This window comes from Equus quagga, chromosome 4 (assembly GCF_021613505.1).
Source record: "Equus quagga isolate Etosha38 chromosome 4, UCLA_HA_Equagga_1.0, whole genome shotgun sequence".
In the NCBI taxonomy this organism is placed as follows: domain Eukaryota; kingdom Metazoa; phylum Chordata; class Mammalia; order Perissodactyla; family Equidae; genus Equus; species Equus quagga.
The window spans coordinates 35,405,883-35,425,175 of NC_060270.1; the positions used below are offsets into that span (position 1 = coordinate 35,405,883).

The following is a 19,293-nucleotide window of genomic DNA, read 5'->3' on the forward strand; positions in this document are numbered from 1 at the left end:
AAAGTCCAAGACGGCCTTGTGCCAGGAAGTAAGGAAGTGCTCAAAGAATGCTAAGTCCATGTGAAAGGAAACCACTTGAAGGAAATCCATTGCCAAATGTAGGACAAACTGAGCATTGAAACAAATAATGATAGTAGTGAATTACAATCTCTTGGATAAAATAGTGATCCATGAGTCCATACTGATACTAACTAAATAAGGAAGAAGGAAAAACACTTGCTTACAATAAAATGCCAATTATTAAATACAGAAGAAATAATAGAGTTAGAAAATCAGCATTGCAGCCATCATTGTAATAACTAATTCAAGCAAGAATCATCAATGTATATCAAAGCTCTTGAGTAAAAATTTATATGGAATCAGTGATCTATATAGTCTCAAAGTATCTCCCCAGACCTCTTATGACTTAATAATTAATTAAAATTAATTAACTACTTATTAATTATAAAGAGGGAAATTATATAGCAGAGAAACCTGGAAGGCACCACCTTAACCAAATGATCAAAATTAACATCATCATTAATGAGAAAACAGATACCATGTGTTTCCTGATATCATGCACTGAGAACATAATATCACTTCCATGATATTCCTTGGGGAAGGAGGAAGCTATAACCTAAATCTCCTTATGAGGAAAGTTGAGGCAAACCCGAATTGAAGGACATTCTACAGAACAACTAGCTTGCACTCTTCTATAATGTCAACTCATGAAAGACAAAGAAAGGCTCAAGAACTGTTCTAGACTAAAGGAGACTAAGGAGACTTTATAACTAAATGCAACGTGTGACTTCACTTTGACCCTAGATTGAATCATAGAATAAGGAGGAAAGACTGCTCTAAAGAACATCATTGGGACCAGTGGCAAATTTTGCACATGGAACGTAAATGATCTAATAGTATACAAATGTTAAATTTTCTGAATTTAGTAACTAAACTGCGATTATGTAAGAGAATGTGCTTGTTCTTAGGAAATAGACCTGAAGTATTTAGGAATAAAGAGAGAAGTGCATAATGTCTGCAACTTATTCTCAAATAGTTCAGAAAAACATAAAGTGTGTGAATGTGTGTGTATGCGTGTGTATGTAGAGACAGAGAGACAGAATGGGACAAAATAGCAACAATTGCTGAATTTGCACAAAGAGTACATGGGAGTTCTTTCTACTATTGCAATTCTTCTGTAATTTTGAAGATAATTCAAAATAAGAAGTTAGAAATAAATTAAATAACAATAAAGATTAAAAATTGCTAGTTATATAAACACCAGATGATTAAGAAGCAGAAAATTATTAATGGCCTTATTTACCATAAATGTCCCCATTCTATGGACTGAATATATCCCCCCAAATCTATATGTTGAAGCCCTAATACCCAATGTGATGGCATTTGGAGGTGGGGCCTTTGGGAAGTAATTGGGTTTGGATGACATCATGTGGTGGAGCCCTCATGATGGGATTGGTGCCCACATAAGAGGATGAAGAGAACAGAGCTCTCTCTGTCCATCATGTGAGGATAGAGCAAGAAAGTGTCTGTCTACAAGGCAGGAAGAGGAGTCCTCATCAAGAACTCTACCAGCCTGATCTTGAACTTCTAGCCAAAGACTTCTAGGCTCCAGAACTGAGAGAAATAAATTTCTGTTGTTGAAGCCACCCAATCTGTGGTATTTGTTACAGCAGCTCAAGCTGACTAAGCACCAAATAACAGGGAACTCTAAATCTAAAGTGATCTCCTGGTGAGATTTAAGTTTTGAGGAAAAATGTTTATAGCTTGAGACAGTTCCAACAACAGCATTATACATGGATTCCAAAAGTGCCCAATTCACACTCCCACTAGACTGTGTGAGTGCAGATGTTCCTTTTTCTATTCAATGACTTACCACCCAGATGATCCCTGGACCGCTTCTGGGGCCCTGGGTCCACAGGGTCTGATGCTGCGCTTGTGCTGACCTAAAATTCATCCCTGAGCCTTCTTCCTTTCCATTACTTTTGATAATCTCTGCCTCATACTCTAGATCCTGATACTATCGAGGAGGAAACATTCAACTGTTTGAACCCAGGACTGAGTCACTGATTGATCTCCCTAGTTTGTTTATTCATTCAACCCACAAGGCACTGTGAAGGGCCTCAGCAAGCAGCTGATGGGAGACCTTGGAGAAGAAGGGTCAGAAATGGCTGCAGAGTTGTGATTCGGAGAGGACATGAGAAAGGAGTACCATAAAGGGGAGGTACTGGGAGGAGGAAAAGGTTTGAGAGAAAGATAGGAATGAGATGAGGATCTGCTAAAGGACTTTATCCAAAATATTCAAAGAACTCTGTTTTTTTTTTTTTTTGAGGAAGATTAGCCCTGAGCTAACATCTGCCACCAATCTTCCCCTTTTTGCTAAGGAAGACTGGCCCTGAGCTAACATCCATGCCCATCTTCCTCTACTTTATATGTGGGATGCCTGCCACAGTGAGGCTTGACAAGTGGTGTGTAGGTCTGCACCTGGGATCCAAACCGGTGAACCCTGGGCCACTGAAGCGGAACGTGTGAACTTAACTGCTGCGCCACTGGGCTGGCCCCTCAAAGAACTCTTAAAACTCAAAAATAAGAAAATGAACAACCTGACTGAAAAATGGGCAAAAGACATGAACCTCACGAAAGAAGATATACAGATGGTAAATGAGCATATAAAAAGATGCTCCGGGGCTGGCCCCATGGCCGAGTGGTTAAGTTCGCGCGCTCCGCTGCAGGCAGCCCAGTGTTTCGTTGGTTCGAATCCTGGGCACGGACATGGCACCGCTCATCAAACCACGCTGAGGCAGTGTCCCACATGCCACAACTAGAAGGACCCACAATGAAGAATATACAGCTATGTACAGCAGGGCTTTGGGGATAAAAAGGAAAAAAATCAAATCAAAAAAAAAAAAAAAGATGCTCCACATCATACGTCATCAGGGAAATGCAAATTAAAACAAAACTAAGATACCACCACACACATTTTAGAATGGCCAAATTCCAAAATACTGACACCACCAAATACTGGTGAGGATATAGAGCAACAAGAATGCTCATCTCTTGCTGGTGGGAATGCAAAATGGTATAGCCACTTTGCAAGACAGTTTGGCAATTTCTTATAAAACTAAACATACTCTTACCATATGATCCAGCAGTCACACTCATTGGTATTTACCCAAATGAGTCCACACAAAAACCAGCATATGAACGTTTACAGCAGCTTTATTCATAATTTCCAAAACTTGGAAACAACCAAGACGCCTTCAATAGGTGAATGGATAAACTGTGGTACATCCAGACAATGGAATATTATTCAACACTAAAAAGAAATGAGCTTTTGAGCCATGAAAAGACATGGAGGAACCACAAATGCATATTACTAAGTGAAAAAAGCCAATGTGAAAAGACTACACATACTGTATGATTACAACTATATGACATTCTGGAAAAGGTGACACTATGGAGACAGCAAAAACATCAGTGGTTGCCAGGGAATGTGGAGAATGACTAGGCAGAACACAGAGTATCTTAGGACAGTGAAACTATTCTGTATGATACTATCCTGGTGGATACATGTCATTATACATTTGTCCAAACCCACCGAATGTACAAGAGTGAACCCTAATATGAGCTATGGACTTTGGGAGACAATAACATGTGAATGCAGGTTCATCAATTATAACAACTGTACCACTCTGGTCAGGGATGTTGATAATGGAGCCTATGCATGAGTGGGGACAATGGGTATATAGGGAATCTTTGTACTTTCTGCTGAATTTTGCTGAAATTCTAAAACTACTCCAAAAAATAAAGTCTATTTAAAAGGAAAATCATTGTCATTTGATCACTGTCAAATGCTCAAATATACACAGCCAGTAAATACAGTAAAATATTAAAAACTAGAAAAATCGATTTCAGATGCTTTTTCCCCACAAGCCAGTGATGTATCTTGTGCATTCCCTGGGGTTTGCACTCCCTAGTGTGGAGACCTGTGATCATATGAACCCTCCTTTTGGAGGAGAGGGCCACAAGCTGGGCTTTGTGCATGGGCATCCGGCAGCCCAGTATGGGATAGCTGGAAGAAGGAGGGGCAGGAGCTGGAAAGATCAGTTAGGAGGTCATTCTTCCCTTCCTTACTTGTTGAATTCCTCCTCCAGGCAATGCATCAAGAGGTGGTGAAGTGAATAAGAAGGACTATGTGTTATAGAAAATAAAAGGAGGCTGCACTAGAGAGGATAAAAACATTATTGCCCAATAAGTTACATCTATGGCTTGTCTTAATGAGGACCTAAGGCAACATAGACATGTATGGGCTTTGGGTGAGATGGGGTTGGAAGGAGAGGGGATGGCAGCTACCTAGTTAGGAAAAGGCCTCCCATACTCCAGAGATTGTCATTGTTTCCTGTATTGAGAGCCTGGCAATTAATTAATCCCACTGCCTGCTCTCGAGCCACCTTGAATTACCAAACTACAATCAATGCAGACTGTTTTCCACTCATTCTGGACGCTAATCCTTGCAAGCCCAACACGCCCCTAATAGAACCCCTTTTATTGTCTATCCTTTCTCATCCATGTGATCTTCTCTGTGCTCTCTGCTTCCTCTGCCTCAAATTGGTATACCATCAAGAATCCCTCTTTTGCCCAAATGTTTCTTTCCGCTGTGCCTTCTGAAATTCCCACTCCTTAGTAGATAAGCCTACCTACCTTCTTAAGTTAGTTATTTTCCTGGGCTCAACTCAAGCCTGGTGTTCCCCAAAGAAATGATAGCGAACCTGAAGTGAGTTCACTCACCCATTGCACAGCAAGCCAATCTCTGACACTGGGTGTAGTGGAAGAAAGTAGGAATTTTATTATTGCACAGCACTGAGCAACGAGAAAGGGCAGCTAATGCTGAAATCCCAAACTCCCCAAAAAGCTAAAAGTAAGGGTTTTTATTTGGGGTTTTAGGTACGTGAGGGGGAGCATATGGCTTTGCTGGTCAGAGCTTTTCCACCAGCCTGTGTTTGGCCTTGAGACTACTTGAAGAGAGGAGGAGGAGGAGATAACAAATCCAGGTGGTTGTCCTTGGCCATTTGTCTCCAGGGTGGATAGCAGATTCTGGTGCCAGGAAGCCAGGGAGTAAGCAGGGAATGAGTTCTTTGCTTTTAACCCCATATATGTTGGGTTTAATGTAGGGAAACTGATAGCAGGGCCAGTATCAGAAACAACTTCTCTGTAAGAACTTTGGAATGGATGCTTATGTTTAGTAACTTTGGCATTTCCAGGACATTAGTCCTCTATGCTTGCATAAAAACCTGTTTCTTTGAGGATGCACATGGCTGCAGTAGCCTCTCCCTTCCTGTCACTGCCATCTTCTGACCTTCTGGTCACCCCCTCTCAGCTACAATGTCTTTAGCTCCTGGCTTACACTCCTGCCCTCCACCCTCACCTGCTATTATTCAGATAAATTCATCATTCCCATTGCATCACTCTAGCTTCCTTCTTGCTTGACCACTCTCACTCCAGAGACCAGCACTCAAATCCACATGGAACTGCCCCACTCTTTGATCACCATTTTTCTCCTAATATCCTTATTACCACTGTTTTGGACACTTTGGCAAGCTACAACCTGAGGGCCAGATGCAGCTCACTGTTAATTTTGTAAATAAAGTTTTATTGGAACACAGCTCCACCTATGTGTTTATGTTTTGTATGGCTGCTTCTTGCTACAACAGCAGAGTTGAGTAGCTGACACAGAGACTGTAAGGCCCATGAAGCCAAAAATATTTACTATCTGGCCCTTTACAAAAGAAGTTTGCTGATCCTTGTTCTAAGCAAACAAAATTAAATAAAAATCTTTTTCTAAAAAAGCAATACATAAGCGTTATAGAAAGTTTAGGAAATTAGAAAAGTATTAATACAATAAATAAAAACAATTCCTCGTTATTTCATAACTCAGATATAATCAGTATCAATATTTTAGTGTTTTCCTTCCTGTTACTCTGCAATTTCCATGTCTGTGTGTATGTATATATGAATACGCCTACATATGTAGATTACTTTTATAAAATTAGGATCATATCATTTTGAAATGTGCCTTTTCATGTCAAAATATATTGTGAATATTTTCTATATGAATTGTTACTTTTTGGAACATGATTTAAAGTTTCTGTATAGTAATCCATGGAATGAATGTAACAAAACTTAGTTAGCCAGTCAATCATTATAGAAAATTAATGTTATTTATAATTTTTGCTCTTTCAAATAATGCTGTGACAAATATCACGCACATTCTTGGCTCTGGAAGGTCATATGAGGGGAGGGTTGGAGTCATCACCTAGTGAATGGATATTTTATATAATTATATATGTACATATGTTATATATGTATATGGTGATAGGAATGCTAGTAAGTCAGCATCGTATTTCACATATTCCTAGTGTCTGGGGTTTTCGGGTCTAGGTGGTGGGTAGGCAAAGGGGTAGAGGTGGGAGGAGTAGTATAGGCCAGCACCAGCAATATTTTATGAAAATGATTATTTAGGAAACTAATGTTAAAAATGCTATATATCACGTAGGTTACATATTCTTCCTTTAAATCTTAAAGACTAAAAAAGCAGAATTCAGGTTGTGAGGAGTGAAACTTTAATTGCTGGGTGACTCAGTGTTATGAACCAAATGGGAAAGATGCAGGGATGGGAGTCAATTCGGAAAAGAAATGGATCAGTTGAGGTTTGGACATACAAGATAGTTACATTTTGTGATAGTTACATTGCATGATTTTGAATCATGAAAATTTTAAATAATGGGATATTAAAATATCAATAAAGTCTCAGCTTATACATAACACTCTAAATTTGAATTCCACAAATTGTAAAAATTAGCCAAAGATTAAGTATTTTTAAAGCAAGTGCATTGTAAGCCTTGTTTACAGCATTGCTATATGACTGTCCCTTGGAAGAGAACTACCCATCATGCTTTGTCAACATCATGGGGACCACACTTTTTTGCACATGCAGCAAAATTTTGATAAGCGATTTTGATGATCACTATTCTAGTATTCTAACATTTACTGTTATTAAAGTTGTAAATATTTGTATTATCATAACACCCACCAAATATTGTTAATTGATAGTGGTATTACAAGTACTAAAAAACATACCTGAAATCCAATAACTTTGGAACATGAGTTAGATGTGATTAAAAAGCCACTAAGAAGGCAAGTAAATGAGACATATGCAATGCTATTAATTTAGGAGAGAGCACTCTGCAAAATATTAAAGATGAGATTGAGAAAGTATAGAGCAGCCTTAATGCAAAAATGTGCTGTAAGTGCAGTAGATTTAATAGCTCCATAACTCATCCTAATTTACGTTTATTCTTGGGAAGAAATTTTTCTAGAATATGCACATTTTGAATACTGCTGAGTCTTCAGGTATGCATCTCTTAGATGAAATTAATCACACAGGAAACTGTTCTAGGTGAATTCAATGAGGAGATTCTGGAGACATTTGGAAACACAATGTTGGAAGTCAAGAAAGAGGCCCGAGCTGGAGCTGTAAAGTCGGAAGTCATCTGTGTAAGACTGAGAGTTTAAACCATGAGAGAGGATGGACTTGCCAAGCAGAGTACACATGTAAGAGAAGGTGAAGAACATAATCCTCTGAAGCTACCACATTCAGAAGACAGGAAGAGGCAGCAGAGAGGGAGGGAATTTCCTGAGAACCTAGAAGTTTCCAAGCTTATACTTCCAGCATCTCACTTAATCCTCGCTACAGCCTTGCCAGGCTGCTGTATACACCTGTTTGTACAATGAGGGCAATGAGAAGTGCAAGGTGAAATGTGAAGCAGTTTGGCCCAGGTCACGCAAGTCTGTTGGATTCACTGGTTCCTTGAGAGGCAGGACATCAAGGCATAGGTTAGCCTGAGAGAGAAATCAACGCACTATTTCAAGACAGAGAGGAGAGAAGTTGAGGAAACAAACGAAATGAACCAGTGCCCTCTGCCTCAGTTAATGGCACCACCATCTACTCAGTTTGCAAAGCCATAAATCCAGGAGTTGTCCTTCACCTCTCTCTTTCTCACGCCCACATCAAATCCATCAGCAGGTCCTAGGAGTTCTACCTGCAAATTATATCCTTGTTTTACCACATCCGCTGTCCACCACCTTGGACTAAGGCACACTATCTCTCCCCTAGAAAGCTCTAGTCACTTTCTGTCCTGTGGCTACTCTTGCCCAGCTACAACCCATTTTCTCTACAGCAACTAACAACGTGAATGCTATTAGCATTTGGGGCATTAATCAATCATTGTTCATTGTTGGGACTTCATTGTTGGGGCTGTTCTGTCCATTTCAGAATGGTTAGCATCCCTAGCCTCTATCTAGAAGCATCTCACATAAATGCCTCCAGTTGTTACTTCCAAATGTCCCTCTGGGGGAAGATGATATAGCTCTACCCCGTCTGACCCCATCCCCAGCTTGAGAATCAAGGAGCCTGAGTGATCTTTTAATGTAAATTGGATCACGTCACTGACCTGCCTAGAACCTTTAGTGGTTTCCCACTGCACTGAGAGTTACATCCTAACTCCCCCGGGAACCTCAAGGCTGTTTATGACCTGGCCCCATCCACTTCTTCAACCTCATCTTCTACAGCTCTCCTTCTCCTCTAACTTGCTTCATTCCAGCTTCCTTTCTCATCCTTGGCCATATCCACTGATTTCCTGCCTCTAGGCCTCTCTGCCTGCTCTTCCCCGGAATAGGTCCTCTCTTGGCTCTTCTTGAATGGTCTTTCTCTCTTTCTTGGGGCTTAGGCACTAATGCTGACGTAGACTGCCAGTGGCCATGTGGCTGAGACTGAAGGCGGGCATTGTTGGGAGATGAAGAGAGAGACAGAATGGGACACAGAGAGAGAGGGATGACATCTTTTGAACCCCTAGGTCCAGCTGTGCCTGAGGTAAGACTCATTCATTTGAATTCCCAGTAGACAAAGAGGTAACATTTTACCCTTTTTACTTAAGCTGCTTCGGGTTGCGCGTCTACCATCTGCCATGGAAAGCACACTGACTAACACTCCCCATGCTCCCTCACAGACACACCTGTGTGTAACAAGGGTGGAAAGTACTGGGTAAAAGGTGCCTTTTCAGGATCCTCTTCCAAGTTCCCTCAAGGAAGGACTAGAATCCTTGGCAGAGCTGTCCAGACCCTCCCATTTCCAGCTCTCCATTAAATATCTTCCCTGCAACCCTGCCCATCATCTCCTTTCTTTCTTTTTTCTTCCATCTCTTCCTATCCTTTGCCCTAAATACATTCAAGACTCTTCTTTCCTGAAAAAGAAATTTTCCCTTCACCCAGTTATTCTTTTAGATTACATCCTCTCTCTCCTATCCTTCACCATCAAACCGCTTCAAAGAGGGAATACATGCACCCCTCCACTTCCTTATCATAGACCACCAGTCAACCCTCTGAAACCAGGCCTTTCTACTCATCCTTCTATTGAAAATGCATCTGCCAGAGGTCACCATGACCTCCAAGTCAGTCAGCTAACCCCACGGCCTTTTCTCGGTCCTCATTCTCATTGCTCTTTCTGCAGCATTTAGCCCAGCTCACCATACCTCATCTTCCTTGACTTCTGAGATACCTAGTGGTTTGCCCATTTTCCTTGCCATTCCTCGGGTTACTGGAATACTGGCAAAACCTCTAGACAAGAGCAATGAGTGTCGCTGGTGGGAATGCAAACTGGTGCAGCTATTATGGAAAACAGTATGGAGATTCCTCAAAAAACTAAAAATAGAACCACCATAAGACCCAGATATCCCACTACTGGGTATCGACCCAAACAACTTGAAATCAACAGTCCAAAGTAACATATGCACCCCTATGTTCATTGCATCACTATTCACAATAGCCAGGACATAGAAACAATCCAAGTGCCCATCGACCGATGACTGGATAAAGAAGATGTGGTATATTTGTACAGTGAAACACTACTCAGCCAGAGAAAAAGACAAAATCATCCCATTTGCAACAACATGGATGGACCTGGAGGGAATTATGCTAAGCAAAATAAGCCAGACTGAGAGAGACACCAGATGATTTCACTTGTATGTGGAATATAAACAAGCATACGGACAAAGAAAATATTTGAGTGGTTATGAGGGGAAGAGGGTTGGGATGTGGACACAGGGGGTGAAGGGGAGCACCTACGTGGTGACAGACAAGAAATAACGTACAGCTGAAATTTCACAATGATGTAAACTATTATGAACTCAAAGAAAAACAAAACAAAAAAAGAGTGATGAGTGTCAATGCTTGATTCAATCTCCTTGGTTCAAGCGAAACCACTCAACGGGTTACTAGTTCTACTCCTTTAAAATTCCATCTGAAAGGACCCCTCTTAAGTGATGGGTTGCTCAGAACAACCCAATGCTAGTAGACCAAAATTGAAATAGTCTAGGCACTATTCTATAATAAAAAATGTTTCTTCCTTTATGCTATCTGAACACTTGAATGCTGTCTACAAACGTCCACTGGATTTACCTGTCTAGATATTCCTCCTCTCTTCATACTATAAACTAGAGCTTTAACGTAAGGCCTTAAAATGGACTAGCTAGAAAGACCAACCCTTCAATATAAAATGAAGTGTCTATAGTACAATCAACAGTTATTTTAAACATAAATAATGAATAGATATAATTAAAGTGAGGTTCCCATGTTACCAATCTCTCCTTACCTGGGTATTGGGGAAAACCAATAGTGGGTTTGTCTGTACAAAGTTCAGGCGTTTCATCCTCCTTTATTAATATTTTCCGTCCCTTATGAAATGAAAAGAATTATTTTCTCCTAAGGAAATGGGGACGTCCTATGGGTCATGAGCAGTAGTAATAGAGCAGAGTTTTGTTCTATTTTGTTTCTATTTTTACTTTGGTTTTGCTTAGGGACGCTTGTGGTGTGGTTGTTGGGAAGACAGACCACTCATGTGAGTGTGGATGAAGTACGCAATAATCAGGACCACATTTCAGCTCAGAACCTTCTTTATTAAGGAAGGTCCTTCAGGCACTTTTATTAACAAGCACATATAAGCTTGGCAAGAGCACCTCTGAAAGTCATAGTTCTAATTGTTTTCGTGAGGTCAAAAGAAGGCAGAGAATACAGTGGTGGCTGCTTAGCATCAAAACAAGGACAATCAAGTTACTGGCAAACATAACCATCACCCGCTCTGCTTCTGTCCTCTGAAGAACGAAGAGAACTTGGGAGTCAAGACTTGATATTAATCAAGACCACATGGAGAACTTGCTTTGTTAGCAGACAGGGCCCCCACCATACCCAGACTTGGACAAAACGGTGGCTGTGTTCTCTGTGCCAAACCTTCTCATCTCTGACCTTCACCTAGATCTTGAAGTATCTGATTCTCCCCGGGCAAGGGCGGACCACTGGACCAGCGGCAGCAGCAGTGTTAGGATGTGCCACCTTGGGTGGCTTCTCCACGTGGAATGCTTCTCCTGAGGCAGACTCCCCTGAGCCCACACCCGCGAAGGCGTGGCGTAGGTCATAGTGTGCCCGGTGCACTGGCGGGGGGAGCTGGGGAGCTGCCACCACCACAGGTCCCACCACCAGGGAAGCTACAGGCAGGTCAGCTGGAGAAGGTGCAGGCGTAGCTGCGTCTGCCACAGGGCCGGGCACCCCCACATCAGGGCCGTCTGGCTGGGGCAGCGGGACCACGGGCTGGAGAAAGGCCCATTTCCTTAGGTTAGCTACATTTCTTCTCCCAGACAAGGACACCCATGCTTCTGGGTGGAACCCCACCCAACTTGCTCCCAGTAATAACTTTTATTTGCAAGGAATCTGGCAAAAAAGAACCACCTAGATGCAAAGGATTGTCATCAGAGCTACAGGGCTGGGGTAACTGGCCCCGTTTCTCGTCAATTCTCCTGGGGACGGTGGACTCACACACACAACCTATGAACAAAAGCACCCCATCTTATGGCTAACCTTCACCAGCAGTGTCATCCTCTTGGTCATCTATACCTGCAGCCACCGGGAGATGCCAGGCAGATCTGGCCACACGGTCTCTGGAACTCAGAAAACCACTCCCACCTCCCACAAATGAAAAGCTGGCTTTGTCAACTACACATTAGGGTGGTTCTGCCCTGTAGTCGCTAGCTTGTGGCAGGAGAAGTCATGGCTGAAATAGTCCTTCCATTCGTGGATGAGTCCACATACTCCCGTGCTGTTTATACTGTGGAATTCAGAAGGACAGGGCAGCAAACGCCCTGTGGTTACTAATGCACTGCATAAATGTATTCTGAAGGTGAGAGCGAGAATACCCATGGCGCCGTTACCTGTGTTTGGAACACCGTGCAGGTCACAGCAACATCTTCCCCACCAACCTTCTCTGTGAGTGTCGCCTTACAGAAGCCATATTGCTGTCCAGAAAAAGGGAGGAATTATTTGAACTGGTTCAAAAAAGTAGATTTCTCCCTCAGTTTCACCGATACACCAATATGTCAAAGAAAAAAACCTCAAATTCCTAATTCCGTTTTTTTTTAAAAATACCTTCTTCCTAAAGTTTACAGTTTCTGCCTATAGAATATATACAACACATACCTCCACATAGAATGTAGAAAATACAGAAATGCTGTGAGACTGGGAGAATCACCCACAATCCCAGAAATGCTGGTGACCCAGGAGAACTTCCACTAACATCCATGTATTTCTTTCTTCTTTTTAAACACTATGGTGACATTTATAAATTGAGATATTGTGTCTATACTATTTTGTAGCCTATGTTTTTCATTTACTATATAATACGACAGCATTTTCTTATATCGTTCATTATTCTTTGAAGGCATAACTTTTAGTGTCTGCATAATTTTCTGTTTACCAATGTGCCATATTTTAGTCAATGACTTGCAGTTGTTGGACATTCAGATCTTTTTGGGGTCATTTTGTATCTATAATAAATCTTTATAGATATGTTTCTGTCAAACATCTCTGATGTTCCCTTTAAATTCCTGGAAGTGAACATTACTGGCTCAAGGGCTTGAAAGATTTCGCATCAGAGGTATATCTAGAAATTCTACACTTCACACTCCCAGCAGCTGGGCATGACTGGCTTCACTAGGAAGCAGCCTCTGTCTTTCTCCTAACTCCAGGGGCCTCCAGTGGGCGAGAGGATTTGGCGACAGCTTTTAAGGGGGGGGGGGGGATGGTGACACCCCCGAGGAAGGCCTGGCATGACCCATCCTCACAGGGAGTGGGTATTTTGCACTGTTATCTCTTTTCCGCAGCCCCAAGACACTAACTTGCTCTACGGAAGTGTGCTCTATGACCAGCTTTGCTGTCCCCAGGGCCTGGCCCGCTCACCTTTTCCGCCAGCAGGTTGCACTTGGCTGGGTCTATGACCTCTTTAGCAACACAGTCAGTGGCAGCTACTGCAAACTCCACATGGACGGAAACTGGAAGAGGCTGATGAGAACAAACGAAAATGTTCGTGAGGCAACACGATTTAGCATGAAAAAGGCAGGGAGGGAGAAGCTGGAGGGAAGTAGCCAGGGCCACGGCCTTGCACTTGCACACTCCAGGGAGCACCATTCACCTAGACCACACTGTGCGGCCAGGAAGCAGGCCAATGGCTTACACACGGCCGTTATTGTGGCGTTGTGAACTGAAGTGCTTTATAGAGAGGTCAGTGTGGGGTCCTTCTTGAAGGAGGTGCAGGTAGCCAGCGCCCATCATTCAGGGCAGAGGTGAGTTTTCAAACAGGAAGCAGGAACCCAGAGGGCTGACATTATACTGACCTGAGTGGGAACCCTGCCTTCCCCCAGCCTCCCCTTGTGGGGCTGCACTTTGAGACCCAAGGTTCGGCTTACTCCTAGACAGGGTGGGGAAGTAGAGAGATGACTACCTCTCCCACTTATTGTATAGAGCAGACTCAAATGAAAAATATAAGTTAAAGTATGGAAGATACTTGTGCTTTTCTTTCTTCTAGGGCATATGGACACCTGGGGCATATGGACACCTCCAGTGATAAAATACCTGTTATTTGGTGTAGTCTGGGGTGTGGGTGTTCTGAGAATCACATATTCCATCCGGTTAATACAATTATCACCTATACAACGCATTTCCAAGTGTGCCATGACTGGTATCGGGAATACCAGTTTTCTTAAATATTAGAATTCTGTTGCATTCAACCGTGCGGAACTATCCACAGTACAATGAGATTTTTTTCAGTGATTCGAAAGGCATTTTAGGATCCCGGGTGTGCTTATCTGTGTCAGCAGGCTCTGTAAGTAGGCTCGTGCCTTTATAAGACTCAATGATGAGAGTGCTACAGATGTGCAGTGGTGATGGGTGAGAAAGACGCAGAGACCCGTGAATTTACAATAAGCCCTTCCGGAAAATTTGGGCGCCCACACCAGCTGAACGCAGCCCCGGTGTTAACTAGAACTGGCGCAATGTGTAAGGTTAAGAGTGACTCAGCATGGAGGAGACCCTGGGGGTTCTTTGGGTCCTCATGACACTCCGGGTCCTCATACCCCTCAGGGCCCTTTCAATCCCTTTTCTCCCACCACCTTCCTTGTCCTCCCCCTCCTGCTTCTGCACCTGCTCTGTCCATCACCCCTGCTTCACCACGTACATTCCCGAAGGGCCACCGAACTGCCCAATCTGTCCAAAGGGCTCAGTCTTACCACAAGTTGAGCCCGAGAAATTTCCACAAGCTGAAAATAGGCGCCATTATTCTGAGCGTTGAAGGCGGCCAGCGCAGCCTCCACGGCGTGCACCACCCTGGTGTCGTTAAGCGGGGCCAGCAGGGGGCAGTCTAGGCACACCTTGCGCACGTCCTCGGCCGAGTCTGCGCTCAGAAAGAAAAAACCAGGATCCGGGTTGTAATTCTCCAGGGCATTCGCTCCAGCTCAGCTTCTTTAGAAAGGGCTAAGACATGCTCCAAATGGCTTCTGACTAAACCTTCAGGGAGCTCCTGTCACGCCGACGTTTCTGCAGGAGTCCCCTCTCATCAAGGGGCAATTTTCATCTCCAATGAGAACGACTTAAAAAACAGTTTCAAAATCCCCAAACCCAGTTAATTCGGCCTCTCCTTTTCCTCACCAACAAAGCGGCTAGAACTACTTATCTTGAAAATAATTCCGGTTTCCTCCTCACTCTCTCTACAAGGTAAAAATAAGAATGATAATAATCATCTCTACCTGGGCTGGATTTACATTTTACAAACGACACGGAAAACTGGCCGTTCTGTTTGAGCAGTCGGACGTCACAGTCTCCTTCCACAGCCTGAAGAAAGAAACCCAGAGTGAGGGCCCCGGAGGAGGGCTGGGTCCCTCAGGCACGGTTGTCCAAGGTGAGCCCCTTCACTGGGTGACACTGAAAGGTTACACTCTCTGGTTTCGGGGAGGGCTACAGCAAGCAGGTTGAACCGTTGTAAAAATCATCCCCACAGAAGGTGGCATCAAATGGCAGTTTTAGAAGCTGCACACTGGCTAGTCATGAGGGCAGTCAGGGAAGCTGGATAAAATGGGCCGGCTTTTTGCAGAACCACTGTGGAACTGGCTGGGGCACCCTAAGAAGGGCACTCACGTGCTGGGTCAGCTGCCTCACGGAGCAGTTTGCCAAGGGCGTGGGGTCCAGTGCATGGCAGGTGGTTTCCAGAGTGTCTATTTCAAGCTTAAACGACTCTCCCGTGGGCTGTTGTGGAGACAGAATGAAGAGGTGAGCAGCCTGTTCCCCTGATCCTGTTGAGTGGACCAAATTGTGAGCCCCCTTGGGCTTGAACGCACCCCCTGTGGGAGAGGTGAGGGAAAAGTCATTCCTGCTGGACGTCTGCAACTCCACCTAGCTCTGGCCTGGCCAGTGGACAGGAAATGACCAGGGCTTCTCTGGTCTCCCTCAGTGGACTGGGCAAGTGCTAAATTGTGTTCACAAGGAAGAAGAGGGCATGGGCTTGCACAGGTGGATGGGACCACAGTCATCACTCTGAGCTTTATCTGGAAGCTAAAAGTGAGGGTCGATATTTACTTAATTTATAAAATTCCACCCTTCAAGCAGTGCTTTGAAAAAATCAGCTTTGGGGTTTTCCCAGTCAAGCAGCCAAGAAGGTGGTGTAGGATCAAACCTTATTGTCACTTCCTTATCTTTTCTATCTCTACTTCTTTCTTCCTTCCCTCTCATCATCTACTTTCCTTACTTCCGCATTTTCTTTTCCTTCCTAAAGGGCTAGTTGTCCTTGGCTTTTTGTCTTTCGGCTTGTAGATGCCAGGATGCCAAGTTACTGCTCTCTGCTGCCCCCTGCTGGAAATGAAAGGGAAGAGCGAGCCTCCCTCTGACGCTGAGGAAGCAGTTAAGTCGCCAGTATAGACAGGAAGGAGGGGTGGGGTGGGGCGGCGGTGAGAAGGGAGCTTGTATACTCCTTGGAGTTGTTCCTGCCAGTTCACCTCTTTCTGTATCCTTTCTTCAAAGCCCAGAAAATCCAGAAGGTACAAGTATGCCTGTTTTTCTTTCAGCCCAGCTCTGCTTGCCCCTCTCATTTCCCTTCTGCCTGACTCACTCGTGCCTGAAGCCTCGAATCTCCTCTCCTGGAGGAAGCTGTGTTTTACGCTGTGCAGATGTGCTCAAGTTAAGATGTGCTTAACTTCCTGAAGACTCAGAGCTGCAGTGAATAGGAGCCGGCTACTTCTGAGTGTCTCCAGAAAGCAACTCTCAAGCTCTGCCGTTAGTGAAAATCGCAGTGTCCCCTCGTTACCTTTCCTTCAAACATGCCCGTTGGGTTGATTTTCCCTGAAGGGATCGCTGAGTCCTCTGAACCACCGACGTACTTCAGTCTGGTTGCAGCACTCCTAAAATGCACCTGGGGCAATCCTGATTTCAAATATCTTGTCTCACTTGCACTTGTGGGTGCAAACTATGTCCTTCTCACCTTTGTATTAGGTTGAACCGTTAAAATGCCCATATCTGACTGCTTTTAATATGCAAAAATGGCCATTTCTTATGGTTCAACCTAATGTCGCCCATAGCACCTGACACTGCTTCTTGCTCACAAAAGGCGTGAAATAAATGTTTGCTGAAAGAATTATCCTCCATCAGATATAAAATCTAATTTCAACATAGGCAGCAGACAGATGCCTTTTCCCCACCTCTCCAAAACTCTCCACTGACCCCGAGGCATAATTTTCACCTTGATCTTCATTGTCCCTGGCTTCAGACTGCATTGGTTTCCTGTCTAGTGTGTGGGGAAGTGAATTCTGTTCATGCCAAGACTTCTCTCTGAGATGTGGGTGCCTCTCTTTGGGAGGCAGCTTGTGTAGAACAGGCCTGGAATCAAACGCCAGCTTAATGCTTAGTAAATATGTGACCTTGAGCAAAAGAATGCCCTCATTTGTCAGAGCAGTGGCTTCCTCTTATGTAAGACAAAGATAATACCTACCACACAGGTCGAGGGGTGGGAGGGGTTAAGGAGATGATGTATGTGAGGGGGCTTGGCACATAGTAGGCAACTGTCAAATGCTCGTTTCATTCACTCTCAATCTTCATCCAGAGAAACGGAGGCAAAGAAAAATAAGTGGTTTCTAGTCAGTGGCCATTTGGCAACTGGAATCCAGGCTCTTAGGGCCTCGTTTTTCTAGCAAGCCACACTTTCTACCTGGGATCTTCAAATACCATTCAAAGCCTTTTCTCCTCCTACACACCTCCCCACAGCCCCCCACACCCCACCCAGCGCCCTCCTTGAGACCCATGACTATGCACGGATTGTCTCCACTCTTGTCCTCCCCCTGCCCCCTCCCTCAGTCCTGGGAAGAAATCAGAGAGTATGCCCATCTGCCGTTTCATTTGTGCTGGGAGATGTGATCTTTTGAGACACCCAGTTGAGCCCCGCGCACAGGTTCTTTCAACTCATGCACAGCAGGTTCACTTACCTGAGCCCACACCTGCACTTTGTCAATTTGGTTCAAGACGTGCTTGTAGCCCTGATGAATGTGGCTGTTGATGTAGTCCACGGCCAACAGGGCTGCTTGCTCTGTTTCGGGGTCATCACAGTTCAGTTGCCTGTAAGCCGGACTTAGGCCATTTGGGAGAGAGAGGCAGTGGCAGAGCTGAGCCAGGCAAAAGAGCAGGACGAAGGACTTCATGGCTGCCCCAGAGAGGTGTGGGCAGGTGGCTGGAGGCTTCGGGACCAACCCAGGTGCTCTGCTGGGAAAGGTAGGCCGATGGAGGGGCTGAGGGCTTTATTTATCTGCTGGAGCCCGCCAGAGGAATTGCATAAGGATGTGGGATGATTTCTGGTCTGGTTCCAAAACGACCTCTGCAAACATCAGCCTTGGAAAAACAAACAGGTTAGGACATCGCTGGTCCCCAAGAAATCTGCCAAAGTTAATGCTGCTGGGGGCGGGGGCGGGGGGAGATGCTCCAAAGTCAGCCAGAACGTGGTCACAACAGCAAAGAGAGGAGGCAGCTGAGGGGACGAGGTGTGCACCGAGGAGAGGAGAGGCCAGCACAGCCGGCCCTGGAGTGCTGTGGGTTTGGCTGTAGAGGGAATGTCCTCTATTGTGATCTGAGCACGGCCTGGGGTCTGTGAGGGGAAAGGGGGATACTCAGCAATTTGATCAAGTCCTCTAATGTCAGGGAGGATTGTCTCCTCCAAGAGGGGCCCTGGAGGAAGGACAAGGCCTACAGCACAGCAAAGGTACACGTGTTCTAGAGTAAGGAGGGAGAGCTGCAGGAGAGGCCAAGATCTTGGGTAACATCTTTGGCGATAAGAAGGAAGGGAGATATTTCTGCCTACAGTGGGGTATGGGGGTGAGAGGAGGGGGTTCCTGCCAAAGGGCCAGGGAGAGCATGGCCCACAGAGCAGTGTGGGGTTCCCTGCTCCCTTGTCATCTTTTCTCCAGACTTTATCACCAGGCCCTGCACTGACCGGCGCTGACCTGGGTCTCCTGGGGGGCTGTGATTGGCACCAGTGGCCCTGTGCCCCCAGCCAGTGCACAGGTGCAGCAGAGGGGAGCCATGGTCTAGTAGCCACTCACTTGGCAAAGCTCTGAGTTTGAGCCCCACACCGCAGGCCGACATGCTGCAGGGGCAGCTGGGGACACAAATACCTCCTTAATGCCCTTCGCAGCCGTAGCAGAATTAGAGTGAGTCTTTCTGATGGGATCATGGGGCCACCGTGTTGGTTCCAGGCACTGCCCTTGACAATGCCATGGGTGACCTCTAAGAAGGGTGGGCAGGCTAGCAAGGGGCTTGGAAAATATCGTACAATGACCTGGCTTGGTTTAGGCTGGAGCAATGAAGCCTTAACATGGTGACCAACGTGTT

At 44.8% G+C, this 19,293-nt stretch overlaps 1 protein-coding gene across 1 annotated transcript; it reads right to left on the reverse strand.

The window, feature by feature from the left end:
* Nucleotides 1-10,985: 10,985 nt before the first annotated feature.
* Nucleotides 10,986-18,179, reverse strand: AHSG (alpha 2-HS glycoprotein). The gene is made up of 7 exons (XM_046659546.1): nucleotides 17,898-18,179; nucleotides 15,565-15,672; nucleotides 15,177-15,261; nucleotides 14,661-14,824; nucleotides 13,336-13,437; nucleotides 12,312-12,395; nucleotides 10,986-11,694 (listed from the first exon to the last, which is right to left on the reverse strand). The coding sequence occupies exons 1-7, from the start codon at nucleotides 18,108-18,110 to the stop codon at nucleotides 11,359-11,361; spliced, it is 1,092 nt and encodes a 363-aa protein (XP_046515502.1). The 5' UTR covers nucleotides 18,111-18,179; the 3' UTR covers nucleotides 10,986-11,358.
* Between the last annotated feature and the right edge of the window lie 1,114 nt (nucleotides 18,180-19,293).

Coding starts and splice junctions, on each gene's coding strand:
- AHSG (XM_046659546.1), bottom strand. CDS start 18,110: ATGAAGTCCTTCGTCCTGCTCTTTTGCCTGGCTCAGCTCTGCCACTGC. Junction 15,673..17,897: donor AAGTGCAGGTGTGGGCTCAG/GTAAGTGAACCT, acceptor TCTCCACAACAG/CCCACGGGAGAGTCGTTTAA. Junction 11,695..12,311: donor GCACGGTGTTCCAAACACAG/GTAACGGCGCCA, acceptor GCCTTTCTCCAG/CCCGTGGTCCCGCTGCCCCA.